Source organism: Vulpes vulpes, chromosome 2, assembly GCF_048418805.1.
Source record: "Vulpes vulpes isolate BD-2025 chromosome 2, VulVul3, whole genome shotgun sequence".
NCBI classification, from domain to species: domain Eukaryota; kingdom Metazoa; phylum Chordata; class Mammalia; order Carnivora; family Canidae; genus Vulpes; species Vulpes vulpes.
In genome coordinates this window covers 75,296,319-75,319,118 of record NC_132781.1, presented here as the reverse complement: position 1 = coordinate 75,319,118, position 22,800 = coordinate 75,296,319, and the positions used below count along the sequence as shown (strand labels likewise).

The 22,800-nt window shown below is 42.4% G+C and overlaps 2 protein-coding genes across 4 annotated transcripts in view; one reads left to right on the top strand and one right to left on the bottom strand.

Annotated features, from left to right (window-relative positions):
- Positions 1 to 4,152: 4,152 nt before the first annotated feature.
- NOA1 (nitric oxide associated 1) lies at positions 4,153 to 16,420 on the bottom strand. Of its 3 annotated transcripts, none has more exons than XM_026003556.2 (7): positions 14,885 to 16,420; positions 13,337 to 13,501; positions 12,474 to 12,679; positions 9,045 to 9,176; positions 8,041 to 8,157; positions 4,751 to 4,871; positions 4,153 to 4,442 (listed from the first exon to the last, which is right to left on the bottom strand). In XM_026003556.2, the coding sequence occupies exons 1-7, from the start codon at positions 16,017 to 16,019 to the stop codon at positions 4,216 to 4,218; spliced, it is 2,103 nt and encodes a 700-aa protein (XP_025859341.1). In that variant the 5' UTR covers positions 16,020 to 16,420; the 3' UTR covers positions 4,153 to 4,215. The 3 variants fall into 3 exon arrangements, with proteins under 3 accessions (XP_025859341.1, XP_025859342.1, XP_072605016.1); XM_026003557.2 differs by having other exon boundaries at positions 14,981 to 16,091; XM_072748915.1 differs by lacking the exons at positions 4,153 to 4,442; positions 4,751 to 4,871; positions 8,041 to 8,157 and adding an exon at positions 8,271 to 8,472 and having other exon boundaries at positions 14,885 to 16,094.
- Positions 16,421 to 16,477: 57 nt separating this feature from the next.
- POLR2B (RNA polymerase II subunit B) overlaps positions 16,478 to 22,800 on the top strand; it is a 46,859-nt gene continuing 40,536 nt past the window's right edge. The window contains exons 1-2 of the mRNA XM_026003553.2: positions 16,478 to 16,734; positions 21,236 to 21,308. Of these exons, the coding sequence (XP_025859338.1) occupies positions 16,716 to 16,734; positions 21,236 to 21,308 (92 nt within the window). The 5' untranslated portion in view covers positions 16,478 to 16,715. The remainder of the gene's footprint in view (positions 16,735 to 21,235; positions 21,309 to 22,800) is intronic.

Below are 22,800 nucleotides of genomic sequence, written 5' to 3'. Positions count from 1 at the left end.
CAAGAAAATCCCCTCATTCTCCTAATTCATTCAATTATGGATTGAATGCCTGCTATTTTCCACAGACTTACCGAAAAGTTAGAAAGGACCTTGGCATTCTTCCCTTCTAAAATCACCTGATGATGTGTTCTCTAGCACACGTGTGTCTTTTTTGTTTGTTTGTTTTGGTGTGTCCTGTGTTTTTTCAGATTTGCCACAGCTACTGGCTAGAGGTACTGATAACGTCTGCCATTAAGCATCATATCTATTGCATCTACCAATGAGAACATTAAGACCAGAGAAATTCTTCTACTAGGTTGATTACCTACAAGGTAAATTCTGTGAATTATCTGGGAGGGAAAAGGAAGCTTTTGAAACACAAGAACCTGGCGGGTCCAAGCCACGGGTATCTTCAGGATGCTCTAGATAGACTTAGTAATATTCAGATCATGAAACTCTTGTACTAAATGAGAGAATAACAATGCTCTTTGACATGAAGGGAAAAAGTGAGGCATCATTCCTATATGGTGTTAAAATATTAACCTTGAACCGTTCCCCTCTCACTACTGGACATTAAGTGGGGGGCAGACAACATGACACAGTGACTTTCAGAGCAGGCAAAGGTGCTATCTATTCGATTCACATGAGTGTGAGGTCTTGTTTTTAATGTTTAAGCATTACTCTTTGACAGTTGAGAAAACAATCCCCCTGGGAGGAGGAAAGCAGCCAAGAGAAAATGGAACAGTCTGAGAAAGAATGGAAATGATTCTATTGCTCCACAAGACAGAGCCAAGTGGGAGGGGAGCCAGGATAAATGATCAGAGGCTGTCTACGAAACAGCTCGCCTCAGCTTGAGCGCTGGGTGCCTACTCAGTGAAGCAATAACAACTCTGCCATGGCTGGCACAGCTGGAGCTCCACGTTAGTCATCTGCAGGGAACTGGCCTTCATCTCCATTTTGTAGGAAGTGTCTGATCAAGAAACACAAGCATCCAAGATTGCATCTGTGCTGCACTTCTCCCTGGTTGTCATGGGAAGTGAGTGTTGCAAGCAACATAAACAAATTTAGACTCTAGGGAACTACGTGGTAAAGTTCTAATCGCCATTTATGGTGATTAAAAATACAAGATGTGTTAAACTTTGTTTCAGTAGCTTTGAAGAAAATGCTGCTGTTTCGAGGGGGAAAGGAGAGAGAAGGTATAACAACAACAACAACAACAAAACCTTTGAATTTAATGTTAAATAGAAGTCAAGAACTTTTGATGACACATATTTTACTTGTTTTAGGCATAAGTACAAAAGAGGTGACATGCAGACCACCACAAAGCTGAACTTGTAAATGATCTAGTATAAACTTGCTTAATTGTTTTCTGGCCACTCAAAACAGTCTGTTCTTTTTTTTTTTTTTTTTTTTTTTTTTTAAAGATTTTATTTATTTATTCAGAGAGAGAGAGAGAGAGAGAGAGAGAGGCAGAGACACAAGCAGAGGGAGAAGCAGGCTCCATGCAGGGAGCCCGATGTGGGACTCGATCCTGGGACTCCAGGATCACACCCCGGGCTGCAGGCGGTGCCAAACTGCTGCACCACAGGGGCTGCCCCAGTCTCTGTTCTGTGGAAAAGTGAGCGGGTTGTCCTGACACTTGGCCATTAATTTTACTTATTCCTGCATGCTGCCGTAGTGTAAATGATTACTGATTCAAGGGAGGTCTTCATACTTAGATTACTGGATTAAGAAGTATCAGTAAAGGGGTGCCTGGGTGGCTCAGTTGGTTAAGTGTCGGCCTTCGGCTCAGGTCATGATCTCAGGATCATGGGATCAAGCCCTGCATCAGGCTCCCTTGCTCAGTGGGGAGCCTGCTTCTCTCTGCCTCTACCGCTGCTCATGCTCTAAATCTCTCAAATAAAATCTCAAATAAATAAAATCTCTAAAGAAAAATAAAAACTATCAATAAATAAAGCTCAGAAACCAATACAGTAACAACTTTCTTAAAGTAAAATCTACCGTGGAATTGAATATACCAGCAGTGATCCTGGGCTGCATTTTTTTTTTTAATTAATTTTTATTATTATTTATTTATTTATTTATTTATTTATGATAGTCACACAGAGAGAGAGAGAGAGAGAGAGAGGCAGAGACACAGGCAGAGGGAGAAGCAGGCTCCATGCACCGGGAGCCCGACGTGGGATTCGATCCCGGGTCTCCAGGATCCGCCCTGGGCCAAAGGCAGGCGCCAAACCGCTGCGCCACCCAGGGATCCCTGCATTTTTCTTTTTAATGATTTTTGATTTTATTTATTTATTCATGAGAGACACAGAAAGAGAGAGGCAGAGAGAGAAGCAGGCTCCACGCAGGGTTGCGGGACTCCATCCCGGGTCTCCAGGATCACGCCCTGGGCCGAAGGCGGCGCCAAACCGCTGAGCCACCCAGGGTTGCCCTGGGCTGTATTATGTTGACAGCGTATGGAGTAAACATAGATCCTAGCTGAAGGCCTCAACTGTCTGGGGATGGGGCATCTTTTTTGTCTGTGGTATAGGAAACACTCTTTCTTGGCTTTCCTGTTTTTGCTGAGAATAATACAAGGACTGAGAAAAATCCAACATCTTTCTCTCCTTTTGTAGGTGAGAAAATGAAGACTTGAAGACATTAACTAATATAACCAGGGAAACTAAATTTGCCTAGTAAACTGTACTGTTCGAAACTTCTAGCAAGATACCCTGAAACACCTGTTTCAGTCAAGCTTTATAAAACAAAACCATTGAATTTCAGAGGTAAAAATCTGAGAGTATAAATTATGAACACTTAAAAACTGGATGTTTGTTAGTCAAGAGGTCTAAAAGAGACGGGACATTAAGGAGGAATGCTTTGCTTTCTAAAATACTTCAGAAGTTATTAGAGTGATAGCATTAGTTCTTAGGTTCTATATTTTTTAATTTTTAAGATTTTTTTATTTATTCATGAGAGACATAGGTAGAGGAAGAAGCAGGAGACACAGGCAGAGGAAGAAGCAGGCTCCTCCCAGGGAACCTGATGTGGATTTGATCCCAGGACCCCAGGATCACACCCTGAGCCAAAGGCAGACACTCAACCACTGAGCCACCCTGGCATTCCTCTATATTTCTATGTAAATGCCAGATTTTGACTTGTAAAATTAATGGCATGTTATTTTCTCCAAAATAAAAACTGGAAATTAAATTTCTCAACTTGGGAAGCTACTGCCCTCTAGAGGAAAATATATAAAATATATAAATATAAGAAGTACTTTTCATTTGTCACCAGGACTAATGGGCAGGGGGAGCTGTTAGTGGCATTTAGTACCTGGGGAGGGATGCTGGCATCCTGAAATGCAGTTTTACATATAAGGGGCTCCCTTCCCCAAGATGCCAATAGTATTTACTTTGAAACATGATGAAAGCAAGATCTATAGTTCTTATAAGTTACATCTTAAAATGCTAACCATTTATTCTAAGTTGTCTTGGTGAGATGGGGGGCTAGGGGATGGATGCCTGTTGACTGAAGACATAGGTATGTCTATTAATTCTATGGTAAACCTTAGTCTACAAGGAAGTTCATGGATCTGACTGCATTTCAGGCCAGCTAATCCCACGAGCATTTATCTAACATTGGGATCTGGGACTTGCCAATTATTCACTGTACACAGCTACAGTGCTATTTACTCAGCTAGGAATAATAAAAGGTAGACTTCTGATTGATGTAGACCTACAGATGAAGCCATGGAGTGTTCCACCAGTTGGATACTTGATAACTATATGGAGCAGAGGCACTATTCACTTCTATTTTACTTAAGCCAATGTATTTTGGAGACTCATTTCTTACCATTTTTTTCATATGCCAGCTGCTATGTTGCTCTCCCAACTAGGCTGTAAATAAGAAATGACATCTGGTCTTTTTCTTTATTTATTGTTTTTAAGTTTTGTTTTGTAATCTCTATGCCCAATGTGGACTTGAACTCATGACCCTAAGATTAAGAGTTGCACACTTCTCTGACTGAACCAACTAGGGACCCCAGTATATGGTCTTAATAGTGCAAGAAATTTGAATGTAGCTTAACTACTTTTTAAGTATATTTGGGTCACATACATACATATATACACCTTACAAAAAAAACCCTTGTATATACAAATTCAATACATTACAAACAGGTACAGTCCTGGGTGGTTTAAGAAGGGTAGGAGCAAAGACAGCTTTATTATGGTTATATTTATGTATGTAGTTGTGTTAATATTCAGTGAACAAGGTCAACTTCATCTGTTTTTTCTTCTGCAGATTGTACACAAGGGAAGGAGGCTTCTTCGTTTTATAGGCCACACTTCTCTTGAGGCGCTCTCCTTTGATGTTAACGATGTGTGGCAAGAGAGGGGGCCGGACGGTCAGAACTGTTCCTTGAGGTGTATAGCCTCGGAGATGCAGTCTGTCCTTAAACTGAGGTGTTACTGCAACCCAACCTATGCAGGCATGGGACAGAACACAAAATGGTGTTAGCAAATATCTTCTTAAAAAAACACCTACCCCAGGCTCAAAATGGAACACCAAAGGAGGCTGCTGCTCTTTCACTCGATTTTTAAAGAAGGCATGCATTTGTGAAAAGGTACAAATTTACTTTTAGAGTAGGTTTCATTTAATGAATAAACTAGTACGTATTTCCTAAAATCCTCAGTTTATGTCAGTTAAATGCACATTTCTAAAAAAATCTACTGTAAGTCAGTAAAGGCTACTTTATTCACCTTTTAAAAAGTGCTCGGTGTAAAATTACCTGCAGATGAAAATTTGATGTCAGCCACTGCTTTAGATTCCCCAAGTCCTTCTTTTAATGTAATGTCTTCACCAACAAGAGGAGGAAATCCTGCCATTCGTTCTTCTCCACCCATTGGAACCTGCCATTGAGATAAATATTCTCAGCTACTGAAAATCCCAAATCACTTCTTGTTCCAATGAAAAGCATGGGAGCTCTGTGAGATGAAGCCTATTCCAGTGCCAAGAATGCATGTGAACATGTGTCTAGTGGTAACCTCCTGATAGCAGAATCTTTATCAGTTTACACTATTTTTACAGCCCTCCATTAAGCTTTGCAGAGTAATGTTTGGCAATTAAGATAATATCCTTCAAAATACCTTAGTTCTCATAGGCCTGGCTGGCCTCAAAGATTAATCCCTGCCTCACTGCAAGTGAAGGGTACATGTATGATGGATAAGGTTCAACTTCTGTTTACAGATGTGTCCATGAATGGGAAGTAGCTGGATAATTACTTATTAATAGATCTTTCTGGTTTAACATTAGGGACACAAAATAGATGTTACAATATGGTGCCTGCCCTCAAGGAGGTCAGAAGGTGGAAAGAACATGTAAACAAATTACAAGGTAAGGCATGTGATGGGAGGCATCTATTAAGTACTACAGTTGTGGAGGAAGAAGTTATGAACACATTTTGGTCAAGGAAAACATTAATGAAGAAGCAATATCTGAGTAGTACTGTGAGCAATAGGTTGAAATTACTTACTAGAAAGGTATTCAGGGTTAGCATCAAGTATAGACACAAAAACAGGAAAAAGGATGAGTTCGGGGAATTGTAGCTGAATTGTCTAGGGTATGTTCAGTCTGTGTATGTGTGTGTATTAGTGACGAGGCTATCAGTTTAGATTTCTTAGTAATGTGGAAATACCAAGGAATTAGCAGGAAAAAGAACAGATAAGAATAAAAAAATACTGTGACCTGCTTTGTATTTTGGAAAGATCTCTATAGCGCAGGGTTTCTTAACTTCGACACTATCGACATTTTAGGCTGAATAGTTTTTTGTTGTGGGGGTGGGGAGGCTGTTCTGTGCACTGTAGAATTTTTAGCAGCATCCACCAAGTTGTGAAACACAAAAATGTCTCTAGTCATTGTCAAATGTCCCCTGGTTGAGAACCACTGCTTTAGTGGTTGGGGAGGTATACTGGGGGAGGAGGGCAATAAAAGCTGGAAGCTAAGAAAATACTTTGGGTTCTCAACAAACCTAATGAAACCAGATTACAGCTTGAATTGGGAGACTGGATTCAGTGATAATCAGGAGGCAAGGCTGACTTTGATTTGGGAGGTAAGAAAAACGGGATGGAAGAGTGAGTCTGAACAGCCCTCCCCACCAAAAAAAGTTTCCGTTACAGTAGGAGAGAAGACTGGGATTGTTACTTTGGAAAGTATCAGTGATGTCCGCTCTGAAAACTACACAAATACATTAGGATAGAGCACCACACAGGTCCTTTTTTATGAGCACCATGTTATATAGAGTAAGTTTTCTTTCTTGTGAGTCCTTAACTGTATTTCACCTCGTATATTATTGTTTGGCCTAAAAAGTGAGCAAATATAACAGGAGAACTAAAGGCTTTTTTTTTTTTTTTTAAGATTTTATTTATTTATTCATGGGAGAAACACAGAGAGAGAGAGAGAGAGAGAGAGAGAGAGAGAGGCAGAGACACAGGCAGAGGGACAAGCAGGCTCCACACGGGGAGCCCGATGTGGGACCCGATCCCGGGTCTCCAGGATCACACCCTGGGCCAAAGGCAGTGTCAAACTGCCGAGCCATCCGGGCTACCCTTAAAGGCTTCCAAGTGTAGAAAAATCAATAGGTTCTATATTGCTGATTGCCTTTATATGCTCACCCATTCTGCAAATCCTACAAGTCTCTGGAATATTAACCTTATGGCAGTTATTTCAATGGAGTTTAACTTTAGTCTGGCTCTCTTAGAAAATACAGAGAGAAAAAAGCATTTACTTCTCAAGTCAGGTTTATTTTTATTCTCCTTGAAGGGCAGGCAGGTATATATTTTGGATTTTGGCTTATATTCAGTTACATTAACACTAATTAATGCTAAATCATTTCTGCTAGATGTACCTGGTGTTTTTGTAGATGTGTTCCTTCAGCATCATTACCAACACTTACCATGTTGATTGTAAAAAGAAGGAACAAGCAGGACCCTGAGTTTTGTTTCATTTTTTAAAGATGAGAGGGGCCTGTGGGTGGCTCAATGGTTGAGTGTCTGCCTTTGGCTCAGGTCGTGATCCCGGGGTCCTGCGATGGGAGTCCTGCATCTGGCTCCCTACAGGGAGCCTGCTTCTCCCTCTGCCTGTGTCTCTGCCTCTCTCTCTGTGTCTCATGAATAAATAAATAAAATCTTAAAAAAAGAAAAAAGAAAAAATATGAGAGAAACTGTAACATACCTACAAGGGGAAAGTAGAGCAGGAGTGAAAAACCAAGATAATCTGTAAGCGTCTGGGATTAAGAACCTAGGAGGAGGGCTTTTCTACTCAGGCCAGGACTTATCAACCTTGGCACTATGGACATTTTGGACCAGATAATTCTTTGTTGTGAGGGTCTGTCTTGTGCACTATAGGATTCCAGCATTATCCCTGGCTTCCATCTACCAGATGCCAGTAGCAACCCCAATTGTGAGAAAATGTGTGACTTCTCTTCATTCAGTGCTATCTGATACAACTTTCCGCAATGATGTGACTGCTGGGCAGTCAAAAATGGCTAGTGCAACTGAACAACTCAACTTTAAATTTTATCTACCTTGAATTTATTAAAAAACATTTTTTTTAAAAGATTTTATTTATTGATTCATGAGAGACACAGAAAGAGGCATAGACACAGGCAGAGGGAGAAGCAGGCTCCATGCAAAGAGCTTGATGTGGACTCCATCCTGGATCTGCAGGATCATGCCCCTGGGCCGAAGGCAGACTCCTTAACTGGTGGGCCACCCAGGTGTCCCGAATTTATTTAAATTTAAATAGCCACTTGTGGCTACGGTATTGGCCAGTGTAGTTTAGAAAAAACACAAGTCCATAGCTATTCTAGGATGAGTCCAAATAACATCCGTTTTCTCATAGAGCTCACTTTACTTTATAGCCAAAATCCTCAAGCAGAACAGGTGAGGAGAGAGCTAGCTGATCATATAATAAAAATGGTAAGTTCAACGGTAAGTTCTCACAGTTCTTTCTTAGCAGAGCTGTGAGACTGTCACAGTGTATGTTAACCTAATTGTGTAATCTTCAAAGTGTGTGACTCACCTTGAGTAACGTATGACCTGCATGCTTCTGATACACAGTATCTGCCCTGTCCAAGGAAGTAATGTGCACAGGGAGGAGGTTGGAAGCCACAACTGTAAACCAAGCCGACTGATTTCCCTTAAGAAAGGAAGAAAATAATTATTTTATGGAATGAAAAATTAAAACCCCCCCACAAAGAAATGTGAGTAAAAGGAAATGCTTTAATTGCGCATTGTAAAGTGTAAATTGTGCAGTGTAAAGTTAACATTCTGCAGGCTTTAATGAAACATAAGTGTGTAAGGCTAAATTGCTAACAAATTATGAAAAAACACAAAACCCAAGAAATAAGCTATAGCACTGGCCTCCAAGTTGCATTTACTGTTGCTGGACACATCCATGTTTCATTTCCCTTTTTTCTCCTCTCTTTGGGAAAACGGAGCAATTCTGTAAATACTAAAAAATCCCCAGAATGATGCTATGTAAATGAATATCAAACAAAAAAGCACATACATAAATGTATACATATCTTGGGGATATAAAGAGTGGGGGAAGGGAGGCTGGCTTGCTCAGGTAGGGGAGCATGGGACTCTTGATCAGTTGTGAGTTCAAGCCCCATGTTGGGTGTAGAGATTGCTTAAAAAAAAAAAAAAAGCTTAAAACAAAAAAGTGGGATTTATTTGATGCATATTAACCATGTACCTAAAGGTTGGACCTATTTTTTTCTTTTTAACCTATGATTTCCATGTGAAACAATACCACAGGATAGGGACAGCATCTTTTTCTTCATGCCAAGCTGTATGGGCATTCAATAACCTAATGAAGATCTAGTTTTTGAGACCCACTACTTGTTTTTCCTCCCATTTCTTTTCCCCAAGTTTTTATTATGGACATTTGCAAACAAAAAAGTATAATCAACTTCCTACACAGTCATGATCTAGTTATCAACATTTTGCCAATCTCGTTCATATACCTGTATCCTTAAAGTAATCCTACATCATTTTTTTAACAGTACAGACTTTCCTTACCTGCAGAAAATCTATGCGGCCTATGGCACCCAAAAATAGAACCATTCCTGGTTTAAGCACAAAAGTTCTTGGAACAATGGAACATGTTGGCAAAACAATATTTACTTCTTTTTCTGTTAGAAGGTTTAAAATCTGTAAAGCAGAGGGCAGATGTTTTAGAGAATTATTATTTAGAGAATTTATTGAAGATATATTGTGATTTATCCTCTAAGGTAAAAAAGTGATAAACCAAAGTATGTCAGAATTTGTTGCACATAAAATTGCTATATTGTTTAAATCAATTTACGGATAGCTCGTTTCACAATGTAATACTGAGTAACCGGCAAAACAACTTACATGGGAGTATGAGACTTTGTATGTCAGCAGTATCCCTCAAATGTCAAAACTGGTGTGAACCGAAAACACCTTTGAGTCATTCCCAAAACAGCACTATGTTCTCTCCATCAAGGCTTCTAGGGACCAGTAGTTATCAGCCAAAAGTAAGGCAGTATACCACCTTCTATCCCAGTGGCAAGTATGCATGCATTAAATGCAAAAAAACCTCATTCTAGGAGCAGTTAGAGAGCTCTGAAGAACGCTTTTCCACATTCTGGTCTTCAGTTTTCTTATTTGCCCTGAAGTGTCAGCAAAAAATGAGAAAGTCATGAATTCTCTGGCTTCTAAGGATGAAGAGTTCCAAGAAACTAGAGAAAATAGAATGGAAAGCCAGGAAGCACAAGATTCTGATAGAATTCAGGGACTCAAAATCTGATTTAAAAAGAAATATTATGGGGACATTTGGCTGGCTCAGTTGGTAAAGCATGTGACTCGATCTCAGGGTTCTGAGTCTGAGCCCCACACTGGGTGTAGAGATTACATAAAAAAAATTTTTTTTTAAAGAAATATTAGAGTCAGTAAAAAAGTGGATAAAAAAAACCTGTGAACTGGATTAAGAAAAATAATAAGGAGGGGCGCCTGGGTGGCTCAGTTGGTTAAACATCTGACTCTTGGTTTCAGCTCAGGTCATGCATGATCTTAGGGTCATCAGATCAAGCCCCACATTGGGCCCTGTGATAGGCACTGAGTCTGCCTGAGATTCTTCTTTTTTTAAAGATTTTATTTATTTATTCATGAGAGAGAGACAGAGAGACGCAGAGACACAGGCAGAGGGAGAAGCAGACTCCATGCAGGGAGCCTGACGTGGGATTCGATCCCCGGTCTCCAGGATCAGGCTCTGGGCTGAAGGTGGAGCTAAACTGCTGAGCCACCCGGGCTGCCCTCTGCTTGAGATTCTTTCTCTCTCCCTCCCCACTCTGCCCCCTACTCTCCTCACTTTCTCAAATAAATAAATAAAATCCTAAAAACAACAAAAAAAGAAAGATAAGTAAATAAAGAACACATGAAACCTAGAGAGCCTCACAAGCAAATACATAACAAGGAGCCTGCAAGTACTTTCCCTCAGCATTTGTATTAAAAAAAGCCTATTAAAAGCCACCTACAGGAGCACCTGGGTGGCTCAGTTAGTTAAGCATCTGCCTTCCATTCAGGTCATGATCCCAGGGTCCTGGGATACAGCCCCACATCAGGCTCCCTGCTCTGGGGGGAGCCTGCTTCTCCCCTTCTTGTGTGCTCTCCCTATCAAATAAGTAAAATCTTAAAAAATAAAATAAATAAAAGCCACCTGCAGTAGAAGCCTTTTAATTCTTTTTAGCAGAGACCTTAATATTTTTATTTCTCAGCAGAGTTCTTTGATTTAGTTTGGGAAAACACTGGTTTAAGGCATCCAATAAACTTATCAATAAACCGACAGAAACAAAATGCCAGAGACCTTTTAGATCTAATGACTTGAGGGTCTCATTTTGCTGGCTACAATATTTAGCAAATTCTTGCTTTTCTGACTATTTGACAAGAAGGTACATATGACTAAAGTACCTGCTATCCTTGACTTGAGTCTAAAAGGGAAGAATAAATCAATGAATGGTGAAGTTCAAGTGCTGGAACATTATTAGAAAGCAGTCCAATTACTCTGAAGTTATGGATTGCTAAGGAAGAGAAAGTTGACACAAGCCATTATATTTTGGACCACAAAAAAGGTGAAAGCTCCATATGATTCTATGATATGGGACACTATAAGTAGAGCATAATTTTGAGAATGAAACTAAGTGATTCAGTTAACACAAAGAAGGAAAAGAAGCTAAGACACCACTTTTCCTAGGCATAAACAGGCATAATTAGGCAAACCAGGAACTTGTATCAGTGACCAGATTCAAAGGAAACTGATTAATGGATCTGTTGTAAGGCTGTATCCTGGATGCATTCTTCAGTCAACCTATGACTTGGATGATAATCAAAATTGCAAATGAATAAAAAGTTGTGAGATTTAATAAGTGTATAGGACATGGGCTTAATTTAATGAAATAAAACAAAGTTGCCCAGGAGATCCTGCAACTAGAGTAAGATGTATAAGGGCAAGACAGGTGGAGTTAATCCTATTCCAAGTTGTGCTCATCTGAGGATACTTATACAAGACATTTAGTTCTTAGTGTCATATTTTAAGGACAAAAGCAAATTAGAAAATATTCTGAAAAGAGGCCTGAATTGATGAAAAGCCTATCTCTCAGAACAGCCGCAAGAAACAAAGAGAAATAATCTGGATTATGTCAGCACTGTAAATGTTCAATGTTTGTAGGATGAACTAATGAAAGAGAAGAGTGAGAAGATATAGGACATTACCCTTTAAAGTAGTTCAAAGTCTAGGAAGGAAAACAGGCATTCTGTTCATTCCATGCAGGACCATTTCAGGAACAATGGGTACAAGTTACAGGGAGACTGTTCAGCTCAACACAAAAGGCAGGTCAAAGGCCAAATGGGTTACCATGGGAGATCAGGTGACACTGCTTTAGCTGATGGTTAAGTCACTCCTTATTTCAGTTCAAGACAAATGGCTATGTTTAGAGGGAATTCAAGCACAGAACATGCGGCGGGACTGCAGTGATATTTATGTTTTATTCCAACCTCAAAATCTAGGATTTCATAAATGTCTCCCTAACTAAGGTAACAACCACAATAACACAAAGAGGTTGTGAGCAGTAAAGCCTACAAAATGGAATACTGATCTTGATGGCACACAGATCACCCTGAACTGCTTCTATGAATGAATCAGAACTGAGCCTAAAGTGAAAGGATACTCCTTTCCTGTGTTCTGCCAATTAAGACAGTACTTGTGCAACTGAAAGTTAATATTTCTGGGGTGCCTGGGTGGCTCAGTCAGTCAAATGTCTGCCTTTGGTTCAGGTCATGATCTCAGGGTCCTGGGACAGAGTCCCGCATCAGGCTTCCTGCTCAACGGGGAGTCTGCTTTTCCCTTTCCCTCTGCCCCTCCCTCTTGTGCTCTAATAAATAATCTTGGAAAAAAAAAGTTATTATTTCCAAAAGACATCAAATACATACACAATTTTCTTTTGTAATTCCAGGGGTGTCATGAAACCAGTGGGCATCTTTTATATCTTGTGGAGTTAATTCTACTCGTTTGGTGGATTTATCTGCAACCATAGCAGGGTCATTTCCCATGTCAAAGGCAAGTGAATCAGCATCAAACTCAAAGGCAACTTCATCTTTCCGTTCTTCTGAATACAAGAATGTCCTTCCAACTCTTCCTAGAATAAGTTATATTTAAGCTATTAGTCATTCTTTTGAAGCTTTTGACTCCAGACAGATAATTCTTATTCTCTTTACTTGCCTCAAAAACAAGTTACTTAGACTAACTATGGTGCTTGGAAGCAAGACTCCAACGATACCTTTGCCTTTTTTTTTCAAAGGCAGTGGGAGTCAGACTCTCGCAACGGTCAAATCTGTGGCTAGCTGTGTACATTGGGCAGGGGGTTGGGTGGGTGGGGGAAAGTTCTGGAAATCAAACTGTTTTCAGTGAAGGAAGGTTGAAAAAAGATACTAAGGAAAGAGAGACGAGGTAATTTAAAGCTGTGTTGTGGAGTCAGCAACCTGTGCTGGTTTGCACAGAGTGTGCTGTTTCTCAGTGAAAATGCTTCGACTGCTGGCAATTGGCTACGTGGGTAGTTGTTGCAGGTTTCCTCTCCTTGATTTCTCCAAGAATCTACTGTTTCAGTTTTCTCAGCACAATGAACTCTGGGATTTCAAACAGTAGCCTTGCCTCTAAAGGGCCTCTTTGTTCTAGAATAAGAGGGGTAGTCTCTCCCCACAAAAACTGGCTAGTCCCAGACAGCTGTATTTCAGGTTGCTCAACAAAAAAATGTTAGCATAGGCCCAACAAGAGTTTTCCTATAGAAGATACTTACCTACTACATAACCACGCCTTTTCAACAGCTTAAGCTGATTTTGTTCTTGTGGACTAAGATTTTCTTCAGCTTCAGCTGCATCTTTCTTAAGCCTTTTTTGTCTTTCAAACATCCTGTAAGGTGTTGGGTTGCAAATAGGAAACTTCAGAAGGTTTAATGTAGTACCTGAAATACCAAAAAATAAAAATGTTCTTATAAACATTTTACAAGAGGAAATAAGGGGAGGAAAACTAACATTTTTGAGGGGCTACATTGTCTCAGGTACTGCTATTTACTTCACTTAACCTTCAAGACAACCCTCTACAAGATCATTCTCATTTTACAGATGAGGAAATAGGCTCAGAGACTGGATCAAAGGCTCAACTTGGATTTGAATCCCAAATCTGCAGACCTGCTTTCTTTCCATTTTCACTGTACTACCATCCAGTATAAAAGCACTTCTGTGTATAATTCAAACAAAGTTCTGGACAGAGAAGAACAGCTTATTAAAGTTAAGCACTGGTTTCAAAGGAACAAGAGTTTTGCCAACAGTTAAATACCAACAGGGTCACAGAAAGACCCATTTTGCAATTACCGAAGTTTCTTAAAACCGCACAGTTGACATTTTTTTTCTCAAAGCCACACACCAAATGACAATTAGTGAATTATTCAAATATTAAATGCGTATAGTATTCGGATTTGATCTTATGAATAAACTTAACAAGAGAGGGTGGAAGTTTAGAAAGTTGAAAAGAAGAAAAGAAAAAGAGACTTTCCAGAGAAACATACAAGGTCAAGCTACCAGGGAAACTTCCAAGAGAGAGGAACTCGAGCTCTGCTCTCTGGTTCATCCACAGTGCCTAAAGAACAGTGACTGGAACACAGAAGTGCTCCATAAATATTCCCATGAGAAAATGAGTCTAACATATACTAACTTTCCAAGCACTAGGCTGACACAAAAGACAGGTGTGACCATAGTAGGGAGGGAAGTTTTATGTTTTATTATTTTTTAAAGATTTTATTTATTTATGCATGAGAGACAGAGACAGAGAGAGGCAGAGACACAGGCAGAGGGAGAAGCAGGCTCCATGCAGGAGCCCGATGTGGGACTTGATCCCAGGACTCCAGGATCAGGCCCTGGGCTGAAGGCAGGTGCTAAACCGCTGAGCCACCCGGACTGCCCAGGAGGGAACTTTCATTTTATTATTTTTTAAAGATTTTATTTATTTATTCATGAAATGCAGAGAGAGAGAGAGAGAGAGAGACAGGCAGAGGGGAAAAGCAGGCTCCATGCAGGAGCCCGACGTGGGACTCGATCCCGGGTCTCCAGGATCACATCCCGGGGTTAAAGGCAGCAGTAAACCGCTGAGCCACCAGGGATGCCCGGGAGGGAACTTTTATTTTTTTTATTTTTTTATTTTTTTTAATTTTTGGGAGGGAACTTTTAAATGGAAGGCTCCAGACTGCGCCCCACGTGGGCATTAAGGCAGGATGGACTAGATGCCTGGGCCGCAACCAGCCTTTCCAGCGTCTCAGAAAAGAGAGGAGGCAGGCCTCCCGAGGGCTCACCAGGCCAAGGGGAGATGGTGGCTCTGTCGATAGCCTCAGCGCCCTTGGCGATGCAGTAATCGGACCCTAGGAGCGTGTTGAAGAGAGTGGACTTGCCAGCGTTCGTGGCGCCCACGAGGTACACGTCGCCGCGGTAACGCCAGGAGCGCTGGAGCGCGGAGATCAGTTCTTCCACTCCATAGCCAGTCTTGGCGCTGATGAGCCGCACGTCCCTGAGCACCGGGCGGGCCCTGGCGGCAGAATCCGAATTCTCCTCCCGGTCTCGCTGCCCGTCCTCGCCGGCGTGCTGTGGCCCCCGGCGGCCAGGGGGCCGCAGCAGCCCTGCGCGGGTACAGTCGTCCCACAGTCGCTCGCGGAGCCGCTGCAGGTGGCCGGGCGCGTCCTGGGGCAGCAGGTCCACCTTGTTCCCCAGCACGATCAGCTGCCTGGGGCCCACCAGCGCGGGCAGGTCGGGCAGCAGGGCGTCGGGCAGGTCGAGCAGGTCCACCATGTAGAGCACCAGGGCGGGCCCGGGCCGCCGCAGCGCGGCGCTCACCAGCTCCAGGTACTGCTCGCGGCTCATCTGCACGCGCAGGGCGCGCCGGTGGTGCACCAGCAGCCAGCAGCGCTGGCACACGGCTCGCGCCAGCCCGCCGTCGGTCTCCGCCGCCGCGCTGAGGAACTTCTCGCTGGGCAGGTAGCCGGGCACGCCCGGGTCCCGGCAGTGCAGCTCCGCTCCGCAGCCCGAGCAGCTCAGGCCGCTGGGCGGCACCGTCGGGTCCGGGTGTCCCACGACCGGGTGGCCCCGACTCCCGGCAGGTCCCTTCTGCGGCCGCCGCCGCTTCCGCCGCTCCTCCTCCTCCTCCTGCCGCTGCTGCAGTTCCCGCAGCTGCTCTTCGACGGTCGGTGCAGGCTCCGGCTCCGAGACGTACTCCGGGAACAGAAAATGCTCCTCCACGTCAGTCCCCCCTTCGTAACCCCCAGGCGCCGCTGAGCCACGGGAAAGCCCGCGTACCAGGCACGACGGCTGCTGGGAGGAGGGCGCGGCCGCACGTCGCTCGAGCAGCGGCTCCCGAGAGCCATGGCCGGCCGCCGCGGGGGCCGATCCCCGCAGGAAGGGCCGCAGCAGCCGGCGGGCGAGGCGTGCAGGTAGCATGGGGAACGCGACCCAGGGAGGGAGGCGCGTGCGCGCAGGCGCACTAGGGTCCGAGACGTGCGTCAAACCCGAGACCGAAGCCCGGGACTACTGGTGGGCGGTCATTTGTCCGACACCAAACTTCGAATCCTGTGAGTTCTCGCGAGAATGATCTGAGGCCCGAGAACCCTTTCTAAGCTACTGCAAAAGCGTTGGCGACCTGGGCTGAGTTGCGTGGGCCGGAGAGGCCAGTGACGGGTTTTCTAGTGAATCACGTTTTTCAAAGCTTCGTGGTTTTGGTCTTCAGAACTACCCCCCCCCCCCAAAAAAAAAACCGCCGCGTCCTCATGGCCTCAATTAAAGCCTTTTATTAATAAGTCTTTATGTTTTTTTTTTTTTTTATCAGGTGTTGTTTGTTCAACGATATCGAAAAACAAAAAAGCTGGCGGGATCCGACCCTCAAACTACAGGAACATACCTCGCAGCCACCTGAGGCGGCAGTCTGCAGTTTGCGCGTGCGCAGCTCTAACCCCCGACGACTTGCGCAGGCGCAGATCTTACGTTGGCGGCTTTGTGGGTCGGCCTTGGCCCTGAGAAGCAGAGCATTCTGGGAACGCCGGAGACGGAAGTTACTTCCCCTCACGCTGCGGGCGCTGGTGGCTGCTGCGCGATTTTCTCCGGTTTCAAGAGTTAGGAACTTGGGAACCGTCTGCCAATATGTACGACGCGGACGAAGGTGGGTGAAACTACTCGGAACGCCCCGCGGCGAACTAAGGGGGGAGAAGCGGGGAGCTGAATTTGCGGCCTCTCCTCAGTCGCCGCTCGAGTGTTCCCGGTCGTGTCCCCGGTGTTCCTCAGGCCGGGATCGTGAGCGTGGAGGGTGCGGGGAACGTAGCGCTAATGCCCCCGGTCAGCTGATTCCTGTCTCTCCACTTTCGGCTCCTGGGTAGTCTGACACCGCCTTCCCGGACAGAAATGGCGCGCCGAGCCGCAAGACAGAGTCCATTGTTTTCACTTTGAAGCAAAGGGCTCCTTTCTGGGTTTCCCTCAAGGCCATAGTGGATTTATGGAGCCCCTGAATCGTGGAGTGTCAGCCTGTGCCACGCATACAGCCGGGTTAAAGAATAGCGTGTGTGTGTCGGGGCATATCCCTTGGTGATGTCACGCGTCCAAGTCAATGGTCTTTAAAGATGACCTTTAAATTCCGTCTTCCCACAAGATGCCAGAGTGTTCAGGTGTTATGTATCCTATTGAATAGGGCCACTATGTCTTAATTTTTTCCTTTCACATGTGGAAATCTTAGTCGTGGTCTAGTGTATTTTAATTATTATTATTATTTTTTAATTTATTTTAATTATTTTTAATGCTCGGTCTCTCATTCTCCACAGCTACTATTTTCAGACTTCACTTTTTTTCTGACTCCCAATCCTGTGGCCACTTCTCATGTTTCTCTTTATCCCCAGGCCACTCTCGGGAGAAAAAGAAGCAGAAGCGTAAACTCTACTGTTTAGTCTTTTTAAATTTTTTTTTTTAAAGATTTTATTTATTCATGAGAGACGCAGAGAGAGAGAGAGAGGCAGAGACACAGGCAGAGGGAGAAGCGGGCTCCATGCAGGAGCCTGATGTGGGACTCCATCCCGGGACCCCAGGATCACACCCTGAGCCAAAGGCAGATGCTCAACCGCTGAGCCACCCAGGAGTCCTACAACCAGATTGTACAACAATCTAATTATACTTTATCCACTACATTAAAGTAGCTCATGATAAGAATGTTAATGACTTCTCAATTGATAAATCAGAGGGACCTTTTTAAAAAAATTTTATTGGGGCACCTGGGTGGCTCAGTGGTTGTGTCTGCCTTTGGCTCAGGTGAAGGTCGTGGGATCGAGTCCTGTTTTGGGCTCTCTGCAGGTAACCTTCTTCCTCTGTCTATGTCTCTACCTCTTTCTCTCTGTTTCTCATGAGTAAATAAATAAAATCTTTTAAAAAATCTTTAAAAAATATTTGTGTGTGTGTGTGATAGAATGAGGAGAGCAGAGGAACATAGGGTGAGGGATAAGCAGACTCTGCTCTGAGCACGGAGGCCCAACATGGTGCTCAGTCCTACAACTGTGCAATCATGACCTAAGCCACAATCAAGAGGAGAGTCAGATGCTTAACCAACTGAGCCACTCAGGCACCCCAGAAGGACATTTTTCAAACTGTATCCAGACCCTGTGGTATTCAGCATTGTTGATGACTTCCTTTTTGAAACTCAGTCCTTCTGTCTCATAACTCTCATGTAATTCTTTTTACCTGTCTGACATTCCTTCTTGTTCTCTTCTACTCATACTATTTCAGGAGGATTCTATCTTTTCTCCATGGCTTCGGGTATGATTTATATGTGGATGACTTCGAATTTATATTTCTAGTCCAAGTGTCTTACATGTCTAACTGCCACTGGACGACTTCACTTGGATATGCCCCAGCCTCCTCAAACTTGTCATTGTCCAGACTGAACTATTTGCCTTTACTCATCTGTCTTCCTAATCTGCTTTGTCCTATGTTCTCCATCTCAGTGAGTAGTATCTCCCTCTTGTGTTGTGGAAGTCAGAAGCCTGGGCATCATTCCTAATTCCTCTCTTCTGTTCTCATTATCTAATGAGCCACCAAGTTCTAAGGGTTCTGTCTCTCAAATATGTCAAATTTGGTGACTTGTCTGTCCCTTCTGCCACAATTTCTAGGTCAGGCCATCACTCGAACTCACTAATCTCTTGCCTAGATTAACTTCTCCAGATTCTCAACTGGTTTGTATGCTCTCCAGGATTCTTGGTTTCCCATTTCACTGCCCATACTGTGGCTATAGTGATTTTTCAGAAATGAAAATCTGATTTACCACACCCTTATTAAAATCTTAGAATGGTTCTTCACAGCTCTTATTTGGTAAAGACCAATCTCTTTTACTACTATATTATACTCTGTGCTTCAGCTACATTAGCCGCCTTTTGTTCCTTGAATAGTTTTCATTTTGGAGTCTTTTGCACAAATTGTTTTTTTGAAAGACTACTTTCTCTGCCCCTCCCACCCTCATCCTTTCCTTTTGCCTGGTTTACTCCTGTTTATTCATACATGAGGTCTCTGCTCAGCTCCTCTTTTGGGAAGGCTACCCTAACCTCCTCAGGTCTTAGGACTGTCCATTTCACTTTGTTCTTACTATTTTTTTTAAAGATTATTTATTTATTTATTCATAGAGACATACAGAGAGAGAGAGAGAGGCAGAGACACAGGCAGAGGGAGAAGCGGGCTCCATGCAGGGAGCCTGACGTGGGACTCGATCCAGGGTCTCCAGGATCACGCTGTAGGCTGCAGGTGGCGCTAAACCGCTGCGCCACAGGGGCTGCCCTGTTCTTCCTCTTAATTGACTTCATCTTGTTTGTATCCCTCCAGTAGGTAATAATCTCTCTGAGGATATAGCCATCTTTTGTCTTGCTGAATGTTGTGTCTCCAGTGCCTGGGATATAGTAAATACATGCAATAAATATTTAATGAATGGGAATGGATGAATGAATAAACGACTCTCCTTCATGGATTTTTTTCACATGACTGTAATAGAGGTATTCCTTAATATCTTGCCTTCAGTCTTCCTTTCCTATGTAAGCTCTCCATATTCTACCAACCACTTGTAATGATTCTCAGTGATTTATAATTCATTTATTTATTTATTTATTCGATTTATAATTTAGACCCCTTATTTGAGCTTCATTTATATCCAGTTGTTTACTGCAAGTACTTAAGGGGACAAATGATCTACATGTATACCTAAAGCTAACCTCATTTCTCTCCTTTTCTCACCTTCTTGCTTCTCTGTGTGGCTGTGATATTAACCTCTAATCTGTCATCAGAGCTAGGTATCTCTGAGCTATTTTAGATACCTTTGTCTTTCTTACTCTACCCCCACCTCCAGAATAGGGTCAGTAATTCCAATCCATTCAAGAAGCATTTATGAAATAATTTGTTTTGAATATGTATTAAGTTTCCTAAAAAAAATTTACCGAAAGTCTTAAGTTTTACAGACTATATAAGTTAGAATATAAAAACAAAAATACAGCATACTTCTCTTTTACAGATGATGAGACTAATATCAGAGGACCTGTGCAGTCTGATTTTTCAGACCTCCTGCTGTTCAAATTACTGTTGCTGCATAACTACCCTAAAATTTGGCTGCTTAAAAAATTAATGTGTTCATGCATTAGGTGGGTCAGGAATTTGCACAGAGTATAATAGGAATGCCTTATTTGCTCCATGAGACCAGTGGTTCAATGCAAAGACTCAAAGGCTAGGTATTGATGACTGGGACCTATGTGATCTAGAGTGTTTATTACACATGTCTGGCACCTAGCCTAGTGGGACTCAAGGACCAGGATTGCTGACCGTGGCATCTACAAGCGTCCTCTCCATATGATTTGGGCTTCCTCGTACTATACAAGCCTTGAAGTAGTAGGACTTAACTAATGGCCACTCAGAGACCTCTAGAAGTGTGTGTTTTAGCAAACACATTGCATTGCCTTTTCTTACCTAATATTACCTTTGAAGTCCTGTAGTATGTCTTCAGCTGCATTCTTTTAGTTATGGCAGTGTCAAAAACCCACCCAGATTTAAGGGGAGGAAACCTAGATCTCTATATCTTGATGGTGGGCAAAGATGACCCTGTAAAAGAGCATGTGAAATGGAAGAATATAGTTGTGGCCATCCTCAGAAAATACAATCTGTCATTCTTTTACCTTTATGAAATGTTGCTATAATAGTCTACTGAACCTTAAGGTATTGCCCAGCTATTGGAACCCTTCTCTGGCTTTACCTCCTTACATAATCTTTCTCTCCAGTCTCTAAGGAGCTTATTGATTAGAGGATTATGTGCTTCATCTTAGTTACCATTACTTAGCTATTGATGAGAATTACATGGACTTTCTGGAGAAGATGGAATATTAACACATTCACACAACTTATACTGAACTTTTGTAATGAAGCCTCTTTGTATATTGGGAGAATACCTATGTGATGTAGACTTCATACACATAGGTATATACCTATGTATGTTAGTAATAATTTAGTTAATTGAAAGTTTAGAGAAGTGGGGTAAAGGATTGCTTTTTACTTAGCAAAGAGTAAATGTGTTTCTGCTACTTCAAATCATAGGAGCAAGATGTTAACTACTAGGATTTTATTGCACACAAGTACAATATTTTTGGTTTTTGCAGATATGCAATATGATGAAGATGATGATGAAATCACCCCAGACTTGTGGCAAGAAGCATGCTGGATTGTAATCAGGTAACTTTTGAGACCAAACTGAATAAGCCTTAAAAGGCATAATAACCCATAAAGGGATTTCATGCTTATTCTGTTACTGAAAATTATATATTTTAGTGACACATAGGTGGCTCAGCGGTTGAGCGTCTGCGTTCGGCTCAGGGCGTGATCCTGGAGTCCTGGGATTGAGTCCCACATCGGTCTCCCTGCATGGAGCCTGCTTCTCCTCTGCCTATGTCTCTGCCTCTCTCTCTGTCTCTCATGAATAAATAAATAAAATCTTAAAAAAATTTATATTTTATATGAATATGTCACATGAAAGCTGGTTTCTTTATTTTATATATATATATATATTTAACTTGAACTTTTAAAGCATTTCAGACTTACAGTAAAGTTACACAAAGAATTCATATATACATTTCACTCAGGTTCCCTAGATGTTAACCTTACATATTTTCTTTGCCTTTTTTCCCTATTTTTTTTTCCCCTGAGACATTTGAGAGTAAGTAGCAGACATAAGAATGTTCTAAGTCATCAAAATCAGGAAATTGATATTAATACAATAATTTATAGATCTTACCCAAATTTTGTCAGTTGCTCCACTAATGTTTATAGCAAAGTAAATTTTTTTCTGATTCTGGATCCAGCCTAGGATTACATATTGCTTTTAGTTTTCGTATTTTTTTGTCTCCTGTAATTCAGAACAGTCCCTCAGTCTTCCTTTTTTTTTGATCTCGGCACTTTTGAGGAATACAGGCCAGTTGCTTTTTAGAATGCCCCTCAGTTTGGGTTTGTCTGATGTTTTCTCATAATTAGATTCATATGATTACTTTTGGCAGCAGTGATGTTATCTGTAGTCCATCAGGAGGCATGTGATATAACCTGTTTTTATCCATTGCTGATGTTAATTTGATTCCTTGGTTTTCTTTTTCTTTTCTTTCTTTCTTTTAAATTTTTTTTTAATTTATTTATGATAGTCACACACACAGAGAGAGAGAGGCAGAGACACAGGCAGAGGGAGAAGCAGGCTCCATGCACCGGGAGCCCGACGTGGGATTCGATCCTGGGTCTCCAGGATCGCGCCCTGGGCCAAAGGCAGGCGCCAAACCGCTGCGCCACCCAGGGATCCCCTTTTCTTTCTTTCTTTCTTTTTTTAAGATTTTGTTGGTTCATGAGAGACTCAGAAAGACAGAGACAGAGACTCCCTGCGTGGAGCCTGATGTGGGACTGGATCCCTGTACTCCAGGATCACGCCCTGAGCTGAAGGCAGACACCCTTAACTGCTGAGCCACTCAGGCTTCCCAATTCCTTGGTTTTCTTATTTTAAATGGATAAAGTTACATTAGGTTGTATTTCAACCCAACTTCCCATCCAATTCTAAGTATAATTAAAACTCAGAAGCCTTCTATGTAGGTAAGAAAAGTAACTTTTAAGTAGTGAACTAATATCCTGCTGTATTAGAATATAAAATGCTACAACTCTGCTCTCATCAAACCAACACTTGATGTGATGT